General features: G+C 37.6%; 1 protein-coding gene across 1 annotated transcript; it reads right to left on the reverse strand.

The window, feature by feature from the left end:
- Window positions 1-4,397: 4,397 nt before the first annotated feature.
- LOC121970738 (receptor-like protein EIX2) lies at window positions 4,398-7,769 on the reverse strand. The gene is made up of 2 exons (XM_042521638.1): window positions 7,423-7,769; window positions 4,398-6,807 (listed from the first exon to the last, which is right to left on the reverse strand). Exons 1-2 carry the CDS (start codon window positions 7,742-7,744, stop codon window positions 4,652-4,654), a joined length of 2,478 nt encoding a protein of 825 aa, XP_042377572.1. The 5' UTR covers window positions 7,745-7,769; the 3' UTR covers window positions 4,398-4,651.
- Between the last annotated feature and the right edge of the window lie 19,463 nt (window positions 7,770-27,232).

Consider the following 27,232-nt stretch of genomic DNA (forward strand, 5'->3'; position numbering starts at 1 on the left):
TTTATTTTTATCTTGTCAAAATATTTTAATCGACAACATTTTGCTAAAGTTTATTTTAGCTCTTTGTTTTTTTTAATAATTTTTCATTATCATTTTCTAATTTACAGAAATATTTTGATAGTATTTTAATAAACTTGTATAACTGGTCAAGAGCCAAAGACCGTACTTGACTTACCTTGTCGGTCTCGAGTTCTGATGCTCCCCTATAATGTTGCTTTCCTCTGATGTTGCTCCCTCTTCATCGATTCTCTCAATGCTCATTTAGATGAATTTGTTTCATCGTCTTCTTGATGACTTACCATTAATACAAGTCCGGCGCAGGCTTTAATCTCTGATTTTGACTACGTTTCGTCCCATGTCGCTTTTAAGTTCTTGTGTTTTTTTTGGATCAGTCCTTTGTCCTTGTCCTTGTTCTTCAATTTTGGGTAGATGTCTTTGAGGTACTCTTCTTCATTGCAGTTATGGTAGGAGTGTCTCCTACCGTTTGTCTTCTTTTTTTTCTTTTAAGAAAAACAAATAATAATATTTATATTCTTGTGAGTACGAAAATAATAATAAATTTCACAAGTAATTAATTGATGACATACCAAACCATTCTACGTGTTAATATTAAAGTATGTTCATCTTTTATTTTATGGTAGAGCAAGAATACATCATAGAATAAGTTATTACACCCTCTTAATTAGTATCTGATTAGGAGCGAATGGCTTGTTGTTAATTACGTGTAGCTTACTCTCCGGTGGTAGTTCGTCCGACGACATGGTGGAGTTGCTGTGGATTGCTCGACTTCTTTGCGGTTCAGGGAGATAAACTAAACAAGGTAAATGCAATCTACTACCTTCTCAGTAGAATGCCAAGCTTTGAAGAATTCATCTTGTGCTATGTAAGTTTGTCTGTCATATTGGTGTAAGAAATGTAGTTGTTGTTAGGATGTATACTAAAAACCTAGCTTTTGGTATAAGCATTTATTTAGAAATAAGAATCACGTTGGTCAAATGACTACATTTATGATAAATGCAGTTGTTCACTTAATTTATATTGTAAATAACATGGTGTGTGGTGTCACACACAGAAGATCATGTTATCAGTTCTTTATAAATTATAAACAGTTGCTCATGACTAAGATGGAAAGGAACAAACCATCAGAACAGTCGTAGTGTAATTAGGTATTAGTTTATCTTGACTAAATAATTACACTAATATACTTAGAGTACTATATTGAGCAGGACCATTGAGGTATTTTCTTTTTATACTAACTAAATAAAAAAATATGACCTCAGTTATTATGAAAGTGTGTGCTCTTAATCCTTCTATAATAACAAGCACATATGTTTAATATTTATTTCTTTAATTTATCAAAGGGTGAGATTTAGTTCGATAAATCAATAGGCCCGATAAATTGGGAAATGATATTACTTATAGTGTGTGTTGTTGATTATAGAAGAAAACTGTGTCCTAGTGACTTAGGTTGATAATGTCCCCAAGAGTAGCTCATAAAGATTATCATGTAAACCCTGCAGGTGGACTTAGTCCGGCATGACGATAAGGATGAGTGGTACTACTCTTGGAACTAGATATTAATTAAGTGAGTTGTCAGTAACTCATTTAATTAATGAACATCTGATATCTTAAAGACAGAGAGACTAACACACTTATGATAAGTAGGAGTTCAAAAATGTAATATTGGATTGGTGCGGTAGTGCAATAAGTGGAATGAGTTATTATTGATGAACTTAAGTTGTGTGTTCGGGGCGAACACGAGATACTTAAGTTCGTCGGGAGACCAAAACCAATTTCTCCTCTAGGTCCCTGTTGTAGCCTCATTATAGCCTCAAGTTTACCCAAAGAAAAAGTCGATCTTGGTGTCCAAGAGGGGGCCGACCCAAGGCTTGGTGACCAAGCCTAGGGCCGGCCACATTACTCCTTAAGGTGGCCGCCCCTTGCTTTGTGCAAGGGGGCCGACCGCAATTTCAAATTGGGAGGGGTGTTTTTGAATTTTTAAAATCTTCTCAGATATTTACAATTTGTAAAAAAGAGATTTTAAAATTTACAAAAACTTTCCTTATTTGAATTAGGCCACATGTTTTAAAAGAGAGTTGTAAATTTTATTAAATTTTTCTTTTTAGTAACCTTCATGGTTTTAAAAGAGAGTTATAAAATTTATAAAACTATCTTTTATGTAATAATGTTAAAAAGGAAATTTTATAAAGAGATGTTTTAAATTTTAAAAACTTGGTTTTAAATTTTAAAACCTTCCTTTTTAACATCCACATTAGGAAATTAAGGGAGAGCTTGTAAATTTATTTTACAAAGTTTTTTTTGCTCTTATTAAGGGTCGGTCACCCTTGCTTGGTGCCCAAGCAAGGGGCCAGCCAATCAATGTCTTAATTGATTGATGATTCAATCAATTAGTCAATCAAGGATTGATTGATTTAATCAAGAGGAAAGAAAAAGGAAAAATAAAAGGAAAAAGGAAAATCAAGAGGAAAATTTTAAAAGTCTTTCCTTATTTGCCTCGAGCAAGTAATATAAAAGAAGGGGAGTTGAGGCCTCATGTGATAACAATTCATATTGTTTTGTTGGAGACCTCTATTGTGGCCGACCCCCTCTCCCTCTCTTTTCCCTTTGCTCTCTCTGATTCCTTTGTGGTGGTGGTGGTCGAAACTTAGAGAAGGAGGAGAAGCTCTTCGGGTGGAGTTCATCTTGGAGGATCGTCGCCCACACGACGTCCAAGGCGAGGCGAGGGATACGACAGAAGATCTCGAGATTATTAGCATACAAGGAAGAGGTATAACTAGTATTTAATTTCCGCATCATGCTAGTTATTTTTCCTTTGTATAAATACCAAATACAAGAGGCATGCGGTTCTTGTGTTTCGAATTAGTTTTAGATATTGTGTTCTTTTTCTTTTTCCTTGTGATTCGATTGTTCTTTATGGTTAGCCTAGGGTTACTATGGGAAGGTTAAATATCCAATTTCCCTAAAAGGCTTTGTCTAGTAGGTGGTGGTTACTCCCATATCTAAGAAGGCCAAGTGCCTCGCCATGCTGTAATGGAAGCCAATTTTTGGAAATAGATATTTAATCGACTTTGTGACCTAGGTAATTTAGGTCGAACGTGTTAAGTTCCGCAGGAGATCCTAATCTAACCTAAAAGAACATATAAGTTAAACTTGGAATCAAACGTGTTAAGTTCCGCAGGCGATACAAGTTTAACTTAAAAGAACACACGGTAGATAGGAAAGGTTCAGATCATGTACAAAATATTTATATAGTGAAACCATTAGGTTTTCCAAGTAGTAACCAACAGTTGTTCAGATACTGCCATCTGTTCTTGAAAGCTTTGTTATTTGTCTAAGATAAAGTGAATATGGAGTACATATTTGGCTTCTGGTTTTTTTTAAGCCATTCTCCATCAGTAGTATACTATTCTATATGCGGTAGCGAAAAACTGAACAAAGATGACACATTAGTTTGGCCTAAGAGCAAATACATATTCATGATGTGGCCTAAGTGTTGTTTGTGCTCCCTTAATTGGTTGATGGCCAAATGATAATATAATGGATGGATCAACATATTGGACAACAACAATAAAGGATTGACATATAGTTCTTTTTTTTTGTGGCTAAAATTAAGCATCAATTGCACAAAAAGGAGGGTTCTCTACTTTGTATACACATTGATGTTAGCTTCGGAAATGTTATTCATTCTACTAATATTGTATATAATTCTAGAATGTGGTCTCCAACATGGTTTCCGCACAGTACAAATATTAATAACTCCATGTTAACAATGTGCTGATAATTAATAAATTTGTCACTAACCACGTAGATTTAAGGTAAGTGCTTTATATATAAGATATTGATATTTCTTCAAAATTCTTGTGATGATTCTATGGGCAAAATTGAGTTGCGTGTGAGACATAACCCTTTTAACACAAATTCAAGCACCGACACTCCGACACTCCAGGTTGATGGTTCCGGCGTTGTTGTTCCTTTTAAGGTTTCTTCTAAAAATCCAGTTTGTTTTAGTATTGTTGTATCTTATGCAATGCGTTTTTAGTAATGCAGAACCTTGGGCTTGTTTCTTGAAGACCAATGGTCGATATAGAGTTTGAGGCAACAAAGTGATGAATGGATGCAGTTCTTTCTGGGCTTTTATGCAACTTTTGTTGTATTTCTTGTTTGCTTTTGCTGTAGTTAAATTTATGGGCATCTGGTTGTTATAATAAATTATTTGGATGTGTATATTCTGCAAAGGGATAAAGAACTGAACATTTTCCCATGTCTTAAGCTACGTCAGTATTCAAATTGAACTCATGTAATAGGGCTGGATCTTTTGAAGTCTGGGTTTTATTTGCTACATAGATCCTCAGTTTTTCCAATGGAATCAGACCAGATTTCTGGGTTACCCTTTGGAATCAGACCAAAGTACTGTATATAATACATAATATGTTGCCTGATTGTTGATTACCAAAATGACCCTTACATAAAGATGTTCAAAATCTTAAATTACATCATATATAGGATAACATCACCCCACCATGTGACCTGCACCACAATTTCGCACCAGACTTTCATCGTACACAATAACATTCACAACTCAATATGACCAACTATATTGGGAAGCAATCCCTCTTCACTCCTCGAAAATTCAAGTGCTTAAACTCTTTTCTTGCCATTTCAACTTCAGCTTTGTAAAGGTCAATGAGAGATGCACATACATCCAGTCATACATATCGTCCACCATCCGAAAGAGAGTAATCCTTGCGGTCTTTTTAATGAATATTACGCCCAAATATGTCCAGAATCCAACTATAAATCCTATAACAATAATAGCATAATCTAGAACTCTTTCAAGCTTGTCATCATCTTCTGCTTGATATGGTGAATGATTAGCTTCATCACCGGGACATTCTGGAAGTGGCACACCACAAAGGCCCTCATTGCCAACATAGATCGAGTCATTGAAGGTTGACAATTGACCGCCTGTTGGGATTCTTCCTGACAGATTGTTGTGAGAGAGATTCAAGGATCCTAAAAAGCTTAAAGCAGATAGTTCGACAGGAATTTCTCCCATGAGATAGTTCATTGACAAATCAAGAGACTCCAATTCCTTCATGGCACCAAGATTTTCTGGAATCCTTCCTATCAAATGGTTGTTGGATAAGTTAAGGAAGTCCAATCCATGCAGCTTCGTGATCTCTTTCGGAATCTCACCAGAAATATTATTGTTTGATAAGTCTATGCTTGCCACTGCACTAAGAGCATTAGTGTATTCATTGGTTAACCCTTTTGCAGTTATTATAATGTTATCCTTGAAGCTATTTACCACAGCCTCACACCGATATAACTGATTTGCATAAGATTCACAAATTGCTTGGTGGTCGCTCCTAGCATACAATAGATCAGTATAGTTTTGCTTCACAACCATAGAACTGAAATTTGAGATAGAGGAAGGTATACTGCCAATAAGATTGTTGAACGAAAGATCCAAAACTTGGAGGGAAGTAAGATTTCCTATACTTGCAGGAATAGCATGATCGAATGAGTTTGAGCTCAAACGAAGAAACTTTAATAACGGAAAGCTCCTTCCCACCCAATTTGGTATTTCACCGAAAAATTTATTCCCACCAAGATCAAGACTTACTAATTCATCAGAATTTCTTAAGGCAGAAGGAAATGGTCCTGACAAATTATTATTATTCATATGAAGGAAGTTCAAACTAATTGGATATGAGCCATTGCAATTTGGGACCTCACCCGACAAGTAATTGTTGGATAGGTGCAGTACCATTAATATATTAAAATTGCAAAAGAAGGCAGGCAAACAACCATTGATTTGGTTATTAGACAACAATAATATTTGAACAGCTTCCGGATTTCTATAATTCAATGGAATTGTTCCTTCAAAAGAGTTATTTGATAGATCCATATAGGTAGATAAACTAGAAGGTAATTGACCATTCAAAAAATTTGAGCTTATGTCAAGGTGAAGTTGTGAATTATTGAAAATGAAATCTGAGAACCAACTTGGAATATTTCCATAAAGTCCAACTCCAGATAAAGATAATTCTTGCAAAGTTGTTTGCGTTCGAATCCAAGAAGGAAATCTAGTTCCCAAATGACAATAGCTCATATCAATCTTGTAAGCATGAAAAGGAGGAAGCCAATCATCTAATAAAATCAAATTCAAGGAGTTATAAGATATATCCAAACCCCATAAGTTGGTGAGCTGGGAAAAGTGAGCATCTGTCATGTTGCCTTGTAATGAATTTGATGAGACATACAAGTCTTGCAGTTGAGTTAATTGTCCAAGACCGGTAGAGATTGACCCAGTGAAGTTATTGTGACTCACTACAAAGGACTGTAACTTGGATCCTTGTGGACATTTAGACAAACCATCAAGTAGATTTGTTAGTTCTCCACCAATATTATTCTCTGACAAATCCAAATCCTCCAAGTTGCATAGATCACCCAAGCTCATTGGAATTTGCCCCATCAAGTAATTCATTGATGCATTAAAATACCTTAAGTTGTGAAGTTTGCCAATGTTTCCAGGTATTTGACAAGATATATTATTATCAGATAGAACTAATTCCTCCAAATTGATGAGATTACCCAAAACATCTGGTATACATCCATAAAACTCATTAGATGACACATCCAAATGTATCAAGCTAGTGAGGTTGCCCATGCTCAGAGGTATCTCTCCAGTGATTCGATTATGAGACAAATCTAAATACTTTAAGTGGATAAAATTGCCCAAGCTCAGAAGTATCTCTCCAGTGATATGATTACCCTGCAAATCTAAATGCTCCAAGCAACTAAGGTTGACCATGCTCAAAAGTATCATATCAGTTATATGATTCAAAGATAAATCTAGATACTCAAGATGAAAAAGACTTCCCATATTTAGTGGAACTTTTGTTAAAGAATTACCATCTAATTTCAAATGCTTCAACTTTCCAGTGGCATTCACTGAAATATTTCCTTCTATTTTATTACTTGATATATTATTTGTGCCAGCTCCTCCTGTTGCATCTTGTAGCCCACAATTTGATAAAGCAAGTTGTTCTAGGCTATTATAATTAATTTGGTGAAGCCAATTAGTTGTCGTAGAGAGATTGACACAACTCATGTCTAGATATTCTAGAGAAGTTAAGTGGGAAAGCCAACTCAGGTCATTTGACCATAGTGGAGAATACCAATAATCACAACAACTAAGGTTGAGGTAGCGTAGGTTAGAAAGATTCCCCAGTTGTTGTGGAATTAATCCATTAAAGTTGGCATTGGAAAGGTTAAGATGCTCCAAATGGACAAGCGAGGAAATCATACTAGGCATGTGAGTTGAGTCGAAGTTGTTGAAGCTTAAATCCAGGTATTTTAAATGCTTCAGTTCAAACAAAGAAGGATTTACCTTACTTTTCTCAGGATATGAAACATATGGGTCCAATGGGTAGTGAACATCAAGCCTAATGACATGGCTAGTGGTGTTGTCACAGGCTACTCCACTCCAGTTGCAACAGTCATAACCGCTCCAAGAAGAAAGCCAGTGGTCAGAGTTATACAAATCAGACTTGATGGCAAGTAAAGCACTCCTTTCACTCTCCAAGCAACTGATCCTCTTAGATGCATGTGGATGATCATCACAGCATGCTCTCGTGCTAAATAATAAGATGACTAGGAAGAGAGTAGCATGCTTAGAGGAATCATAGCTGCCCTTACAACCGCAACTAATAGACATAGTTATGGACGAGTAGCTAGATTGAATCATAAGTTGAACAAAAAAAAACGTACCTAGCATATATATATATACACACACAAGGTCCTTTCAATTGTGTGTGGACTAAGTTAGATTTTTTTTTTTTTTAAATGAATTAGATGACTTTGTTGATATGACCATGATAGGTTGATTATACCGTGAAGAAGGGGTTTGCTTTAACTTCCACGAAATATATATAAATTGGTAGATATCAGATATGCATAACAAACTTTAATTCAAATGTCTTAATTATGATTTTGGTAGGGATTAAAAATATATTTTGCTATAATTATTCATTTGATTTATAATTTAATATTTCTCTATAGCACATTTAAGTATGAATAGGACATGCCGTTGTCTTGGTCTACAAAGCCCAGTAATGTGTAGTCAAAGTCTCCTTGAGTCCTTTGTTTAGTCAAGTCTTTTTGTAACATTTATTCCAAGGAAATTAAAAATATAGATGTTATTTATTGATTTGGAAACCTACAAGCAACCTTATAATAAGTGGATGAATTTAAATTTTAAATAGGATAAATATATTGATTTGGAAACCGACGAGCAACCTTATAATAAATGGATGAATTTAAATTTTAAATAGGATAAATATATTCATTTTGAACGTGTAATACCAAAGCTAATTATACCCGTTAGAAGCTGTTACATGTGGTAGTATCGTCGGACAACTAGATGCTAATGCTACAATGTGCTATAGTAGTTGCTACACCTTATAGCAGCGAATCCATAGTAACTGCTACACGATGTGGGAGCTATGTGTCTGGAGTTTCGCAGCAAATGTGTAGTAGCTAATTCCTAGTAACTGCTACACAGTGTAGCAGTTACTCTTTAGAAGTTGCTATACGTTGTGCATCTTCAAACACATAGATGTTAATGCAACAATGTGTTGCAGTAGCTGCTACAACATGTAGCAGCTTCTGCCTATTTATAGCCAAATTGATAAAATGTATAGAAGCTCAATTATGTGACCTAAATACAAAACTGAGATTGAACTACAACTCTTGTTCAACGTAAAAAAAGAACACTTGGAGACTATAGTTGGGTTTGATAATAATATAAGATAAACAATATCTTAAACCAAATAATTAATACAAACACCACTGCTTAAATCATTTGCTTTATAGCATTCTCCAATGATACATTAAATTGACATAGATATCATCGCACTTGGACAAATACAGTTTTATTTTTTTCTCTCGTAGAAGGTGATCATCGCTAGGGAGATGCGAGACTGAGCTTCAAAAAGACTGATATTTCACTCATGCTTCTGATTTATAGCATCCTCTAATGCCCCATTGACTTGGGATAGTAGTTGTTGTAGCTGCACAAGTTTAGTTTGATTCTTGTTCTCTCGAAAAGGGCAACTTCTAAATCCTTCCTCACTTGGTTCCGTTTTTTTGTGAAAATCTTAATATAGCCACAAACAACATGATGTTCCATTGCTAGACTGAGATACCTGTTACGAATATTTTAGAAAATTCATGATTCCAAGGAAAGAAAGATATATATAAAATACTAAAAGAATGAATAATATAAATCGGGAAGAAGACTAGTGTACTAATACAAATGATCTTTCAAGTGAAGAAGACGTAGAGTTTGAATCCTCTTCGATATGGGGTTCTTTAATACCACCCAGATTGGGTTTCGTCTTCCTGCTAAAGCAAGACATGATCATGAAAGAGCTACAATGTGGACCAAAGGCAAGGCAACGTGAAAGCGTCAGTTATGTTAATCGCCTATTTATAGGAAAAGAGGCGCTAACAAATCCTACCGCTTGATAAAGACAAATCAAATGGACGCGTCTTTTTGAGTCCATGGGTCATCGAAAGACTCACTACAACCCATTATGACCTGGGAAAAGATAAAGATCATAAGACAGGTAGTAAAGACAAGGATTAAACAATCGTCGGGTATTGAATTCTACCGTGCATTTAATGCACAAAAGCTGCTACAACATGTCGCAGCTTAAAATGTTTAAATTGAAATTTTTAATAGACCTACATTTCGTACACACTGACTAGCTGCGCCATCATGCAGCAGTAGTGCTGCAAGGACAGATAGAAGCAACAAAAGACTAGCTGCTACAACGTGTAGTAGTTACTGGCGGTAAGCTACTACACATTGTAGGAGCTACTTAGGATTAGTTGTTACAACATGTAGCATTTACTCTAGTGTTATACTTTATGATGCAGCTGCTACAACATGCGGCAACTAGTGCAATACCTGATACAACGTTGTAGTAGCTACTGCTGATTAAAATAATTTCACATTTTTATTACCAAGTTAATATACATAACAATATTATTTTTACCAACTCTAGATGTACTACTACAAAGTGGACTCGCCAGCTTCACAATACATATAGTAACCGCTACACCCTTGTAGTAACTGAACCATCATTTCCATATACCACATTAAAGGCAACCGGATTGGGTGGTGAAATATAATTATAATTTATCAAGATACAATATTAAAGTGATCTCCTACAAATTGTAGCAGCTTCTCAAGAATAGATGCTACACTCTGTAGCAGCTAGTGCGGATTAGCTGCTACAAATTGTAGCAGCTTCTCGAGACTAATACTACAACGTATAGCAACTTATGAATATTAGCTGCTACAACGTGTAACATTTCCTCTATAGTAGCTATTTTATTTTGTAGCTGCTACAACATGTATCAACTACTGTAGCTTAGCTTCTACACGTTGTAGTAGTACCTACTGTTGGGACCTTGATGTCCGCTACAGGGGGGGTGAATAGCGTCTCACCCAAATCGATCGCTTCCTACGTATTCGTTAGTGCACAGCGGAAAACAAAGAATACAACCACGAATAAAATATGAAAGCTAAATACAAAGGAAGAGATGCAAACCGCTAACACGTTTGTTTACGTGGTTCGGAGATAACTTGCTCCTACTCCACGGCATGTCCGTAAGGTGGACGATCCCTCAATCCGTCGGTGGATTAGTCCCCGGAAAACCTCCGGCTAGCTCAAGCTCCTTGTCGGTGGAGAAACCTCGCCACAAACACTTGAATACAAGCACACCGATCACACGAAGGCTTGGGAGACTCTAATAGGCTTTAACCAAGTCTATTTCGTCACCTTGGCCGGCCATACCAAGCTCCTTCTTATAGAGCTTGGAACAAAACAGCAACCTGATTTGCCCGTTACCAGTCGACTGGTCTATGCACCGGTCGACTGGTGCCAGCCCAACGGCTCTCTGCTACAGTGCATCAGTCGACTGGTCCATGCACCAGTTGACTGCTACAGTAACACAACAGTAACTGCTACAGTGCCGCTACAGTAAAATCCTAAAACTAGAATTTTACTCCGAGTACAATCTCCCATGCACTCGTACCCTCACGACTCATTTGACTCTTCTTTGCAGCATTGACCCTTTGCCTTCAAGCCTACTTCCTTTGGCTCTCATCCCTCGGATGCATCCAAGCCTGCGACTTGTTCCCAATGTCATCCTTCGCGTATGCCTCGAAGTTGCTTCCCTTGGCCATTGTTCTTGCTGCCTTGTCCATGGTCCCTCGGATGCTCCATCCTTCACCGGACCCGAAGCTGTCAACCTAAGTCACATGTGTATCCTGCAAACGATGCCAAGGCTACACACTTGGACTTACTCCGCCGAATGGACTTACGATGCCAAGACTACACACTTGTACTTATAACGCCGAATGGACTTACGTTGCCAAGGCTATACACTTGGACTTACACCGCCGAATGGACTTACGTTGCCAAGGCTACACACTTGGACTTACACCGCCGAATGGACTTATGTTGCCAAGGCTACACACTTGGACTTACACCGCCAAATGGACTTACGTTGCCAAGGCTACACACTTGGACTTTCCTTGTTGTACCTGTATGCTGCACACTCACAATGCATATCAAATACAACAATAAACCTAACTTAAACCTTTGCCTAAACATCAAAACCTAGGGCACCTAGATTGCTCCAACAATCTCCCCCTTTTTGATGTTTGGCAACCTGTTTAAGTTAGGGAAACATAAATGCAATACATATGCAAATAAATATGCAAATCAACTCATGCATAAATAATGGAACCTAAATCCCTAGGCTCCCCCTTCACCTAAGCCCCCCCTTGAGCTAGGATTTCCCACAAAGGTAAACTTCTCCCCCTTTGCCTAAACAATCGTTTCCGTTTCACCTAAGCCCCCCTCGAGCTAGGATTTCTTGCAAAAGTGTATAGGTTTCCCACTTAAACCTAAACTTCTCCCCCTTTGCCATACATCAAAAAGAGCTCCAACAATATCCCAATTGTTGAAAACATGTCATTCAAATTGACCCTAAACTCATGTATTTATCTCCCATGGTTCTCATACATTTAAACGAGTTGACACGGTCAAGAACAACATTAAAAAAACTTTTAGGCTGGTATCAGTCGACTGCCCCAAGTACCAGTCGACTACCCCCTTCGACGCAACCTTACAGAACCATTCTGTGGTCGAAAAACACTGTTACCTGTCGACTGGTATCGGCACCAGTCGATTGGTATCGACAAAATGAGCTTACAGAGATATTCAGTGCTCAAAAACACTGTTACCAGTCGACTGGTATCTGCACCAGTCGACTGACACCCTATTTCTGAAAAAATCAGTTTTTTCAGACCAACTTCAGAAATGCACTAGAAATTCCCTAGACCTCTAAAAATCCCCAAATTTTGTGGAGAGGTCTATTTTATCCATGTCTATTTGGAAAAAATATATATAAAAATATATTTATCACAGATCCCAAGATTGACACAAAATTCAAAACTAGCTAAATAGTTCAATTGAACATTGACCTAAAGTCCTAGTTTTGGCTTCCTCTTGATGTATCTGTCCATACTAAACCACAATACTTCCCTAGCATGGGTGTATATGGCATCTATACATCAAAAACTAATTTTCATGCAATATGAACCCAATTCATATTTCCATGCACGAAACACATTCCAATTGTGTCAACCCACTAGGTTAGAGACTTAAGTCCGTCTCCTAACCACTTGGCACATTTGATAACCCATCTATCATGGGTCCCAAAGGCTCTTCCTAACCTTAGGAATCTTAACCTTAGTCACCTCCCTTGGTGACTCATCAACTATGGCTAGGCCACTTCGGTGCACCTCGGGTGACACTTGACCTACAAAACTCACCTTCTTAACCTTAGACACATTGTCTTTGGTTAATTTTTTCTTGTCCTTAACCTTGGACATCCCATCCTTGCCATAATTATATGTCACCCTAGCATATTCCTTCTTATTGGCCTTAGATGACTCTCCCTTGTCCTTAGTCATACCTCCCTTACCAATGTCATGTGCTACCTTAGCACTTGACCTCCTTTTGGCCTTGGAGGGACCTAATTTGACATTTTTGGGTCTTTGACCACCCAAATACATATCAAGTCCTTTAGGTCCAATAATGAACCTCTCTAGGACTTTCTCCATTTCCTCAAGCTTTGTCTTCAAGGCTTGATTTTCCAATTCTAGGGTTCTAACCCTAGAATCAACATGTCCATCATGGACATTCCTAAACCTACCCTTCCTAGGCATGTGTCTCCCCTTCTTGGGATTAATGCTTAGGTTTTCACCCACTTTCCTTCCCTTAGGCAAAGTGGTTTGGGTCTTATTAGGTTTACCCTTAGTGTATGATTTCTTAGGGTTATCTACCATGTTAACCCTATTTCTATCATTATACCTAAATCCATGATTATGCTTAGGTAAATAATCTACATTATTTCTAACAAGCATATAAGAATTGGAGATTAGATTAAACTTCAAAATAGGGATTACCTTCCCTTTTACCTTTGAAGCTCCCCCTTGACTTGTGCTCCTCTTCTTTTCCCATTTCTTCAAGTGCGCCAATTTCTTGAGCTCTCCTCTCCTTGGGCACTTTGTGTAGTAGTGACCCCACTCACCACATGTAAAGCACCTAATGTGCTTCTTCTCCTTCTTCTTCCTACAACTCACATTAGTTTCTAAATTAACTTTAGTGAGTTTAGGGTTTACCTCCTTTACCTTCTTGAGCGAAGGACACCTACTCTTGTAGTGCCCCATCTTACCACACTCAAAACATTTGATGTGGTCATTTGTGCTCTTCTTGGTAGTTGAGGTGGAGGGTTGAGCTTCCAAGATCTCCTCTTCCTTGGATTGCTCTTCTTCCTCTTCAGTTGAAGATGTGGACGGTTCCACTTCTTCCTCGCTTGAAGATGTGGATGATACCTCCTCATCTTCCTTCTCCTCCTCGGATGTTGAGCTCGTGTCAACATTCGATTGGTCGTTCTCTTCTTGGATTTATGTATGACTCTCATGAAGCGCAATTACCTTTTTCCAAAGGTCACTTGCATTCTCGTATTCACCTACATTCAATATCGCATTAGAAGGTAATAAATTAATTAAAATTCTAGTTACCTCCTTGTCCGTCTCCGATTGCTCCCTTTGCTCATCGGTCCAATATCGACGTCGAAGACACTTTCCTTTCTTGTCCGTTGGAGCTTTAAACGGTTCCTCCAACGCAATCCATTAGTTTCAATTCATTTGGAACCACATCTCCATGCGCTTCCTCCAATAGTCGAAGTCCTCGCGCTCGTATGGAGGCGGGATTCGGATGTCCCATCCGTGAGGTCCCTCCGACTCCATCTGCTTCCTCTAGCCGCTCTCTTGGCGATTAGTCCAACAAGAGCTCACCTAGCTCTGATACCACTTGTTGGGACCTTGACGTCCGCTAGAGGGGGGTGAATAGCGTCTCACCCAAATCGATCGCTTCCTATGTATTCGTTAGTGCACAGCGGAAAACAAAGAATACAACCACGAATACAAATATGAAAGCTAAATACAAAGGAAGAGATGCAAACCGCTAACACGTTTATTTACATGGTTCGGAGATAACTTGCTCCTACTCCACGGTGTGTCCGTAAGGTGGACGATCCCTCAATCCGTCGGTGGATTAGTCCCTGGAAAACCTTCGGCTAGCTCAAGCTCCTTGTCGGTGGAGAAACCTCGCCACAAACACTTGAATACAAGCACACCGATCACACGAAGGCTTGGGAGACTCTAATAGGCTTTAACCAAGTCTATTTCGTCACCTTGGCCGGCCATACCAAGCTCCTTCTTATAGAGCTTGGAAAAAATCAGCAACCTGATTTGCCCGTTACTAGTCGACTAGTCTATGCACCAGTCGACTGGTGCCAGCCCAACGGCTCTCTGCTACAGTGCATCAGTCGACTGGTCCATGCACCAGTTGACTGCTACAGTAACACAACAGTAACTGTTACAGTAAAACCCTAAAACTAGAATTTTACTCCGAGTACAATCTCTCATGTACTCGTACCCTCACGACTCATTTGACTCTTCTTTGCAGCATTGACCCTTTGCCTTCAAGCCTACTTCCTTTGGCGCTCATCCCTCGGATGCATCCAAGCCTGCGACTTGTTCCCAATGTCATCATTCGCGTATGCCTCGAAGTTGCTTCCCTCGGCCATTGTCCTTGCTGCCTTGTCCACGGTCCCTCGGATGCTCCATCCTTCACCGGACCCGAAGCCGTCAACCTAAGTCACATGTGTATCCTGCAAACGATGCCAAGGCTACACACTTGGATTTACTCCGCCGAATGGACTTACGATGCCAAGACTACACACTTGTACTTATAACGCCGAATGGACTTACGTTGCCAAGGCTATACACTTGGACTTACACCGCCGAATGGACTTACGTTGCCAAGGCTACACACTTGGACTTACACCGCCGAATGAACTTATGTTGCCAAGGCTACACACTTGGACTTACACCGCCAAATGGACTTACGTTGCCAAGGCTACACACTTGGACTTTCCTTGTTGTACCTGTATGCTGCACACTCACAATGCATATCAAATACAACAATAAACCTAACTTAAACCTTTGCCCAAACATCAAAACCTAGGGCACCTAGATTGCTCCAACACCTACTGCCAATCAAAAAAGATACAATTAATTTATACCAAGTTGATATACATAATATGTGTGAGCAAATACTTAATCTTTAGCTGTTATACCCTATTAGCTTCGCAAGGCATTGACAGCAGTATTACAAAACATTTACACCACCTAGGCTAATTTTATGGGATTTAGAATACCTTTACAATCAGTTTAGCAATATGTTTACACCCCAACCTTGTCATTAGTCTAGTGTTTGCTATTAAAAATTTTATGACCAACATGAAAATTAAATTCTCTCATTCCAACTTGTCTAAAATCTATTGACCTTCAGTACATTAAACTCTCGACATATCGCATCACAAAAAATGTACAATCTAACCTGAAAGATAGAGTTGATTTCACTCTATTAATATTATAATTGCTAGCGGAAGTATGGAGATGTATAAAAATTATGAATAAACATATGTACTTACGATTTTACTTGTATTGGACTCGAGACCGTAGATACCTTAAAGTCTCTTGACATTAAGGAATGTAGCCCTGGATACCATATTTTGTAGTAAGATGGGTCCATATTTAAAAAAAAATCCACCTGTATTAGGATGGGGTTTGTTACCAATACACACATAACTCGAATACCTTATGATTTCTAGAATATGTCAGGCACATACAAAACTTTAAAACTTAGATGTGTAGAGTTCTGAGGCTCCAAGGGAGTTATAATGCATATAGCAAGATTCTTGGAGGTCTATGATCAATAGGTGCCAGTGACCATATGTATTATTTAATGGATAGAATATATATCTGATAGGTTTGTCATTGTCAGTGCTTGCTGATAGAATAAATGCCTCATAAGATAACATTTCAAACAATTTCTGTGTATCCAAACAAACATTGTTAGAGGAATATATGGAGAATAAAAAATTGGGTAGTAGGAGTTGGCATTATACTCACAACAAAACCAGCAGCACAAAATATAGATGACCAATGTGGTATGCCAAGGGTTTTGACTTCCTTTGCAATGATTGTAAAATATGTGTTGATGCAATCATCATCTGTGCCTATAGTTCAATAAAAAACACACAGGAAAAATGACATATCCAATGAAATCGTTCCGTTGGACCATATTGCCTTTGTCATAGCCCTACATAAACAAAAAATAAAACATGTCCATAAATTATGTTTTACAACAATAGTGTCTATTGCTGCTACAATTGGAGTAGTTACGGAAATTATATGTGTTATACCAACTTCTATATCTACCATGGTTGATTTTATTCAACAAAATGAAATGATTCTTTTACTATTCAATAAGAATACACTTCCATAGTAATTTATCCTTGTGTTACCAATATAAGTATACGCAAATAATCCATCGTATAATTGCATTACGGTAAATGTATAACTCAAAAACTTTCAGCTCACTTGAGTTAACTCAGTTTCAACAATGCCTCTACCACCACATCATCTTTATTTTTCTTAAAATATGACTTCGCTTGCTGAACAAATACATGGAGAATATTTTTCAGCGAAAGACTAATTATATGTGATATAGGAACAAAAGATAAAAGATTAAACCAACCTAAATCGTACCTTCATGATTTTATAATTGTGTTTGACAAGCGTATGCAAGCGTTTAGATGATGAAGATGTGGTCGCTACATCGGTAGATGAGTCACGGGCCTCTTGAACTTTAACAGGAACTTCAATATTTTCCTCTCTGCTGCCCTTACCCATCTCTAGCTCATGCTCATCTTAGAAAGTGACTTTTTTAATTCTTTTGGCCAAGGGCACTACATTAATCGATTTTGCAGTTGGGGGTGTGATTCTCTTTGTAGCACTCCTTTTTGCCCATGTTATTGGCCGTTTGGCAAGTAATGCCACTATATCCTTAGCAAGCAACTAACTTTGAAGATCTTTGATTTTTCTCTCTTGCTCTGCTATAATTTTATCTTTTACAATTATAATTCTGTTCTTTTCCTCAATCATTTTATCCTTGCAATCTATTTCTGAATCACTAACAACTATTTTATTCTCAACAATTAACTCACTAATTGTGGCCTCCATCTGGGCAATGATCTGGTCCTTGCCCTCAACCACAGCCTCCAAACGAGAAATTTTGCACTCCCTTACTCTACAATTTTTACAAGCCTCTTTCTCTTGAATAAATTCTAGAGTTAATTGCTCAGGATCTTGTTCAGGATTTTCCAGAGCTTCGGCTGCCTGTTCAGGCACTTGGTGGGGAATTTCCTAAACATCGGCTGCCTGTTCAGTAAATTGCTCTAGAATTTGTTCATAATTTCCCTCAGCAGCTAATTGTAAAAACCCCCTCTGCAATTTATTGATCTATATGCTCTACAAGATCTTCTAGGGAATCATTTGAGAGTTGATGTGTCTCTAGGTCCGATGGACTTAAATCAACAATTATTTTTGCAGAAGGTAATTCAGCGATCCTAGACTTTATTGTCTCAACCCGGGAGCCTGACCACTTCCATCTTCATATTCTTGGAAACACATGTTGTCTGTAAGAATCTATTATTCTGACATGTTCACACATCCAGATCTACAATACAATAAAATTATTAAAATATAATACTTTCTGCATAAATCTTATGAGACAATCATTATATTTAGGGACATACAGCAAGGAGATGTGCGAACCCTTTGAGCATGGGAGTTTGATTTCCCACAAGGCCCTCTGGTTTCGACCTCTATGAAAGCATCGGACCAATGACCCCCAACTGTGGGCTGATATAGTCATATACAGCCTTACACCAATTATACCTACCTAAATTAGCAAAATCATCTACGTAATTTATTAGTGATTGTACTAGTAATCTAGATATACTGTTAGTAGTAGAAAATAACATAGAAACAAAGAAATACAATATTAAAAATTGGCAAAATAGAGTATCGGATTCAGCAGTTATAGGTTGTTTGCTGAGGGTAACCATCTTGTTCTCTAGCTCCTTCTATGTACACTCCACATTATTGAAGTGTTGAAAAAATAGTGGGGCGGTGGCTACATATTGTTGTAAATTTACTTCATCGCCTTGGTCTAGGAGTCCCAAAATCAATGAAGCATCTTTCCTAGTGAAGCTAATCTCCTTATTATGAAAGATAAAGCATCTGGCTTGCACGTCCCAATTGTCAAACATATTTTGTATAATGTTTCGAATATTTACAATTTCAGCCATGACTATTGCCCAAGCAAATGGGCTTCCATTGATCATCTCTATCTACCGGTCGTTTATATGTAGTGATGATATAAACCCCTTGAAGTGAAGGTAGTTACTTTTCCAATGCACTTTCTTGTGATATGCACGGAAAGCAACAGTTCTTTGGGTCACCATTTAGTTCTGTCAACCAAATACATGGAACTGTTATTTTTATACCATAATTAGATACAATACAATGTCTATAATTTCTCTTAGGTATTACAACGCGATTAGTAGATTATACAACATTGGTACTGATCACGTTGTAGCAGTTAGGGTCAAATAGCTGCTACAATAATGAGAAGCCAATCGGGAGTGTGGGATTTAACCACAACGTATCAATCAATAGGGTTTACCAACGTTGTAGCAGTTCAACTACAGTAGCTGCGACATCAAAGATAAACATATTTTTTAAACCCTTGATTCGCTCAAAGTAAACACTCAATCATTAAGAACTAACAACATTAAACCCCATTGTAGCAGCTAGGAAACGAATCAAAACCCTAAAGATTCAACCTATCAATAGTGGCGAAGATTTGGATGAGAAACCCTACCACAATACTTATGATGGAGGCACAACTTTGGATGAGAAACAAATCGTCGCGGTGAGGTTGATTGAGGAAGACTCCGTGGGGCACCGATCAACTATCAATGAAATTCCTTTGAAATATTTGTCACACGACGAGTTTAGGGGTTAAAACTTTGGCTGGTGAGTCTAGGGGTTAAAGCAAAGGCACTACAGCAGCGGATATAATTTTAAATAATTTTTTAGCAAGTTGATATACGACATATCAAATTATGTCTACTAAAAAAAAGACTGAATGAGTTAGCTGCCCCAAGTTGTGGTAGCTACATGGGGAGTTAGCTACTACAAGGTGTAGCAGTTATGAGTCAAAATAGCTACTACAAAGTGTAGCAGTTATGAGTCGAAGTAGCTGCTTCAACGTGTAGGAGCAAAGCAAAGCAAAGGCGCTGCAGCAAAGGAAATAATTTTAAATCATTTTTTTAGTATGTTGATATACAGCTACAAAAATTTGGCTACTAAAAAAAGGACTTACCGAGTTAGCTGCCACAGGTTGTGGCAGCTACATGTAGAGGTAGCTGCTACAAGGTGTAGCAGTTATTAGTCGAATAGCTGCTCCAACGCGTCGCACCAAACCAAAGCAAAGGTGCTGCAGCAGCGGAAATAATTTATAATCATTTTTTAGCAAGTTGATATAGAGTGACAATTAAATAGTTTTAGGGTAAATCTTTTTACAAAAATATAGCTACTAAAAAAAGGACTTACCTAGTTAGCTGCCACAAGTTGTGCCAGCTACATGTAGGGTTTGTTGCTATAAGGTGTAGCAGTGATTAGTCGAAGTAGCTGCTACAATGCGTCGTAACAAACCAAAACAAAGGCGCTGCAGCAACGGGACATAATTTATAATCATTTTTTTAGCAAGTTGATATAGAAAGACAATTACATATTTTTAGGGTTACTATTTGAACAAAAATATGGCTACTAAAAAAAGGACTTACGGAGTTAGGTGCCACAGGTTTTGGCAGCTATATGTAGAGATAGCTACTACAAGGTGTAGCAGTTTTTAGTCGAAGTAGCTACTACAACGCGTCGCAACAAATCAAGGCTGAGGCGTTGCAGCGGCGGAAATAATTTATAATCATTTGTTTAGCAAGTTGATATAGAGAGACAATTAAATATTTTTAGGGTTAATTTTTGTACAAAAATATAGCTACTAAGTAAAGGACTTACATAGTTAGCTGCGACAGGTTGTGGCAGCTACATGTAGAGTTTGCTGCAACAAGGTGTAACAGTTGTTAGTCGAAGTAGCTGCTTCAACATGTATCAACAAAGCAAACCATGGGCGCTGCAGCAGTGCAAATATTTTTAATTTATTTTTTTAGCAAGTTGATATACATCATATCAAAAATATGTCTACTGGATTAATCTCTGCGAGACAATAGGGCTACTAGAAAAACGTCTTTTCCAATTAGTTGCTACAAGGTGTCGTCGCTATATGGAGAGTTAGCTGCTACAAGGTGTAGCAGTTAACAGTACACGTTGTAGCAGCTACCTCTCTATGTAGTTGCTACAACTTGTCGCAGTAAAGGAAAGCCCAAGTGGTTGCAGGCGCTTGTTGCAGCCGTTGGCCTTCCACGTCGTAGCATAAATCCATCCGACCTTCGACGACGACCAATCCAAGTTTGCTGCTACAAGTTGTAGCAGCTACAAGGACGGTTCCTGCACAGTAGTTGATGAAACGTTTATAAGCGAAGCAAAGACGTTGCATCTTTAAACAATAATGTCAACTATTTTTTTACCAAGCTGATATATTTCTAGGGGTAATATATGCTAGAAATTGTAGCTGCCAACAAAATGACTTACCAAGTGACTACTCCAACATGTAGCAGCTACACTGCAGCCCACATGGTTGTAGCCTGCAACTGTTTGTAGTCGGCGGCGTCCCTGAACGTTATAGCAATAATCCTTCTAATATTTATAGGTCATAACGGTGTGGTTATCAAATTAAAATGAAACGACTTACCATTGCGAATGGAGAGAGGTGGTAAGCTCTCACAGCAACTGTGCGATTGAAGACGTCGGTGAGACTTTCCCGCCGGGAGCGCGAGGGACGAGGGACGACGATTGACAGATGACGGAGGACGTTGATGGAGGCAGCGAGCGAGGGAGAGAGAGAGCGGCAAGGGAGAGATTTTAATATTAAACTTTCCCGGCGGGAGCCCGAAGTCAGTCGGACGACGGATGACGGAGACGGAGGGAGGGAGCGAGAGTGGGAGAGCGGCGAGGGAGATTGTAATTTTAATTTGGAGAGCGACGTGGGTTTGAACAGCAGGCGGGAGGGAAGAGAGAATAAATGGAATCTTTTATTTGTAGGGAAATCAAGCTGGCAACGCCACGTCTGCACGTTACTCATGATCGTGTACAAAGTGTCGCCCAGCATATCAAATCTGTACCCACAAGGTCCATTCATTTGTATGAAAGTAAGTTAGATTTTGTTGTTGTTGGAAAACGAATTGTATGACTTTCTCGCTGTGACCATGACACACATGCTGACAATACGGTGAAAAAGGGGTTTGCTTAACTTCCACACAACTTTTACAATTAATAGATATGCATAAGAAATTTTCCTAATGACATGGCTAGTGGTGTTGTTACAAGCAACTCCTCTCTCATGTCATCGTCACGAATCTTTGCACCAAAATCTATCAAACATGCTTTATTCCCTCGTGAAATGAGAATGTAAGTCATCATCATAAGTCTTTACATCAAAATCTGTCAAACATGCTTTATTCCCTCACAAGGAGACTACGAGTCTTCGAGTGGAAATCGACCGTCATTCCACTTTGAATATATTTTATATCGTGCATCCTTATGGTGGCAAAAAACAAAAGTGAATATATTCGTCCTTAGCGTCCTGTCAATTTATTTCTGGACTAATATGAAAGAGTTAAATCACGGACGCCTACTAAATAAACAGTATTATCTCTCAACTCATCGGACTTATTGATTTAACGAATACATCTCACCTATTGATAAGTTAAAGAAATAAATACTAAGTATACGTGCTTGTTATTATATAGGGATTAAGAGGACGCACATCTATAATAACAGAGGTTCTGTTCTTTTATATAGTCAGTATAAATCGAACAACCTCAAATGATCTTGTTCAATACACACATAGTGTGCTAATGTAATTTTATAAACAGACAGACTAATATCAAATTACACTGCAACCGTTCCAATGGTTTGTCCCAATGTATCTTGGTTGTGAGGTACTATTTATAATTTATAAGGAACTGATAACATAATCTTCTGTGTGACACCACACACCATATTATTTACAATATAAATTAAATGAAAAACTGCATTAAAATATATATAAATATAAAATGTAAATATTTGACTAAAGTGATTCTCATTTCAAAATATTTCAAAACAGATGTTCATATAAAAGCTAAACTTATAGTATACATTCCAACAGGAGCGAGAGTGGGAGAGCGACGAGGGAGATTTTAATTTTAATTTGGAGAGCAACGTGAGTTTGAACTGCAGGCGGGAGGGGAGAGAGAATAAATAGAATATTTTATTTGTAGAGAAATCGAGTTGACAACGCTATATCTGTATGTCGCTCACGGTCGTGCATAAAACGTCACCTAGTATATCAAATCTGTACACATAAGGTCCATTCATTTGCATCAAAGTAAGTTAGATTTTTTGTTTTTTTTTTTTTTTTTGTTGGAAAACGAATTGTTTGACTTTGTCGCTATGAGCATGACACACACACTGACTATACCGTGAAGAAGGGGTTTGCTTAAGTTTTACAATTAATAGATATGCATAAGAAATTTTCCTAATGACATGGCTAGTGGTGTTGTTACAAGCAACTCCGCTCCCAAGTCATCGTCACAAATCTTTGCACCAAAATCTATCAAACATGCTTTATTCCCTCATGAAATGAGAATGCAAGTCACAAGTCTTTACACCAAAATCTGTCAAACATGCTTTATTTATTCCCTCACAAGGAGACTGCGAGTCTTCGAGTGGAAATCGACAGCCATTCCACTTTGAATATGCTTTACATCGTGCATCTTTATGCTGTGACATCAGATGTATCTTATCTCCACTGAAAATTTCACTCCCAATAAATTTTATTTTTAAAAAAATAAAAATACAAGACTACGGAAGAAATAAATAACTAAACACTTAATAATTAAGTGTTGTTCAAATGATTTGCTTACTATCATGATTTTGCTTTTGCTTTTGCTTTGCTTAAGTACTTGTTGATATAACTTCTTTATTTATTTATTTATTAGTAGTAGTAGTATTTTGACATTTTAAAATTAAGATAACGATTTAGGGGGAAAAAAACTGGTCCAAAATTATAACATGTCGACTAGCTCAATCCTAGATCATTGCAAAAGATTACGGTGGAGTGTTAGCCGGTAAAGGAGGGATTGTTTAAGTTGTCAATTGAATATATCAATTAAGATAATCAGATAACAGAAATTCAATTTAAATTTTATATGAAGACTCAAAAGTTGACTTGGGCTCTAAAGATAAAATACTAAATACCCGAAACTTACCCACACATAAAAAAAGAAATTATAATTTTTAAATGCACCAAAATGAAAAAAGTATTTAAAAAACGGATCTATGTTTTCAAGATATCAAACAATTGCACATTTTTTTTATTTTTTTTATTGGAGTAAAAAATGACAGTGTGAGTAGAGATAGATAAATAGAGAATATTTGACCTTAACACTTACTTTCCTAAACTATATTAGATTTGACAATAAATTACAAATGTCGAGGGGTTAAGTGGGCATGTCGACACACTGCAAGACTTTTGAATGAAGGCAGATTTTGCAATTTTTCTGTTTGCTCCTCTTGCTTAGTTTAATTATCAAATAGGCCCGTAGACGAAGTGGCGGAAGAACAGAAGCAGATGGAGAAGAGGAAAGGGTTTGGAAGGCCGGCGGTGAGTATCGACGTAGAGGTTGAACGTATAGACGGATGAAGAACTTAGGGGGCGTTTGGTTCTTTCCTAGGAATAGGAATCGGAATGGGAATCATTGTATTGTGGAATGGGAATAGGTATGAGCATGGATATCACTCTTAAAAGCAATGTTTGGTTAGTTGTATATCTTCTATCGGAATAAATCAAAGTTTCCTTTTTTACCCTTAAAGGAAAATAAGAGAAAAAATTAGATGTGAGAGAAAGATGAATGTGAGAGAAAAATATGATGAAAGAGAATGATGAGAGAGAAAGTATTATGAGAGAGAAAGTGTGATAAGAAAGAATGATGAGAGAGAAAGTGTGATGAGAGAAAATGAAAAAAAAGAGTGTGATTAGAGAGAGCATGATGAGAGAAAATATGATGTGAGAGAAAGTATGATAGGAGAGGATGAAGAGAGAGAAAATATAGTGAGAAAAAAATGAGGAGAGAGTGTGTCATGAGAGAGAGTGAGGAGAGAGAAAGTATGGTGAGAGAAAAAAGAACAGTGAATATGATGGGAGAGATTGAGGAGAGAGAAAGTATGATGAGAGAGAAAGTGTGTTGAGGAAAAAAGAAGTAAGTGTGATAAGAGAGATTGAGGAGAGAGAAAGTGTGTTGAGGAAAAAAGGAGGAAGTGTGATAAGAGAGATTGAGGAGAGAGAAAGTATGATGAGAGAGAAAGTGTGATGAGAAAAAAGAGTGTGATGGGAGAGATTGAGGAGAGAGAAAGTGTGATAAGGAACAAAAGAAGGAAGAGAGTGCGATGGAAGAGATTGAGGAGAGAGAAAGTATGATGAGAGAGAAAGTGTAATGAGAAAAAAAGAGGAAAGAGAGTGTGATAGGAGAGATTAAGGAGAGAGAAAGTGTGTGATAAAATGATGAGAGAGAAACAATGATGAGAGAGAAAAATGTAATGAGAGAGAATAAGGAGAGATAAGTGATATAAAAGAAAAAATAAATAAATAAATTTTGATATTTGATATTAATAGAGAAAATTTTAGTTTTAAGTCAAGGGTATTTTTGGAATAAGGGAATATTTTGATTGATGAAAATAGGGTAATGGCTCATTGAAGGGGAGGTACATGGGAATGAGTCATTACCCAATTTCAAGGATTCATTCCCTTATTTGTATTCCTATTCCTATAATCCAAACATTAACAATGGGAATCAATGATTCCCATTCCCATTCCCCACTCTTATTACCCTAAACCAAACGCCCCCTTAGTACTTAACTCGATGCACATCCCCTGCCAGCGTGAACAGGAAGTCTCCATCCTCCTTTTTGGACAAATTCCAAACTTTCTTCTTCCTTTTCATCACGGCGCATGAGGTCGTGACCAAAAGTGTGGTGGTTCACGGGCTCGACTTAAACCTAACCTTCTTATGTCGTCAATCTGGTGCATCATATTAGCATCTATTCAGCCAAGCTGATTTCCTTTCGTATTTTCTTTTTCCTACAATAAGTATCCAACTAGCATGATGATTTCAGAGCTTCTCGAGTTTGATAACTAAGCATTTGGTCCAAAGTTTTTTTTAAATTTAGAAGAGTGTGCAGCAAGATGCAAGCTATTTCGGGAGCTAGAACAAACCTTGCGTCGAACAGCCAAGTTGATGGCATAGGTCGTAAATCAAAGATAATAGTTTGTGTTCCATTCTCTATCTGCAAAAGAGGAGGATGTTACTTCAGAAGTCATGCACTGTAGTATAGATTTCATCTGAGCAAAGTAAGCCTCATTCACGCAGTCTCTTGGTGAACCTGAGATCGGGAAGAGCATCTCATTACGGGATTCCAAAGCAACAAAAGATTACAACAACAACTATCACAATGGGTTAATCAAGATGTCATTCCCAAAAAATATTCACATATCTCAATAATGATATGATATTATCTACTTTAGGGTTAAGTCCTCACGACTTTGCTCTTGGGTTGTACCCAAAGTGTCTCATACTAATGGAGATATTTTATATCCTTTTTAATCCATAATTTTTTTCAAATCTTTCCAGCATGAGACTTTGATTGAATCCTAACAATCTATTCCTCAAATGAAGGATCATCATTATTCTCATGGTCCGGGTCTCTCCGTGAGCATCCAGTTACTTTTGACCTGCTTCGGGTCTTCTCTGCAATCTTCCAATTATCTTGACTTTGCTCTGGGCCTCCCACAGGTATTTAGTTATCCTGACCTGCTTCGGGTCTTCTTACGAGTATATGATTACCCTTGCTAAAATTGACTATACGAGAGAGAACAAATAAAAAAAATAAACTTCTTGATTGATTTGTCTATAAGATATAATATATAGAGAGAGTCATTACATATTTAAAGTGTTGTTGATTCAGCTTCTTCAATTTTATTTTTATTTTTATTCTTGATATCTTCAAACTAAGATAACAATTTAGGGGAAAAAAAAAGACAGGTCCCAAATTATAGCATGTCGACTAGATCTATCTAGACCACTGCATAAGATTATGCTGGAGTGTTAGCTAGTAAAGTAAAGAAGGGATTGCTCAAGTTGTCAACTGGATATGTCAATTAACTAATTAGTTGATTAGGCGTAGGTTTGAACAAAGTCATTTTGTTTTGACAGTAATCAATACCTAGGATAGATCCACCGAATCCGTCGACTCTGTCCCGTGTCATCCTTCTCGCTAGCTGCGTCTTTCTCTCGACTTCTTGTACTCCTAAATTCCTGCACACTTAGACACAAAGTCAAGGTCAAATACAACAGGAACTAACTTGATTTAGTTGATCATATCAAAATTATCACGGATACTTACATATTTCACAAAAGGATA

This window comes from Zingiber officinale, chromosome 4A (assembly GCF_018446385.1).
Source record: "Zingiber officinale cultivar Zhangliang chromosome 4A, Zo_v1.1, whole genome shotgun sequence".
Classification (NCBI taxonomy): domain Eukaryota; kingdom Viridiplantae; phylum Streptophyta; class Magnoliopsida; order Zingiberales; family Zingiberaceae; genus Zingiber; species Zingiber officinale.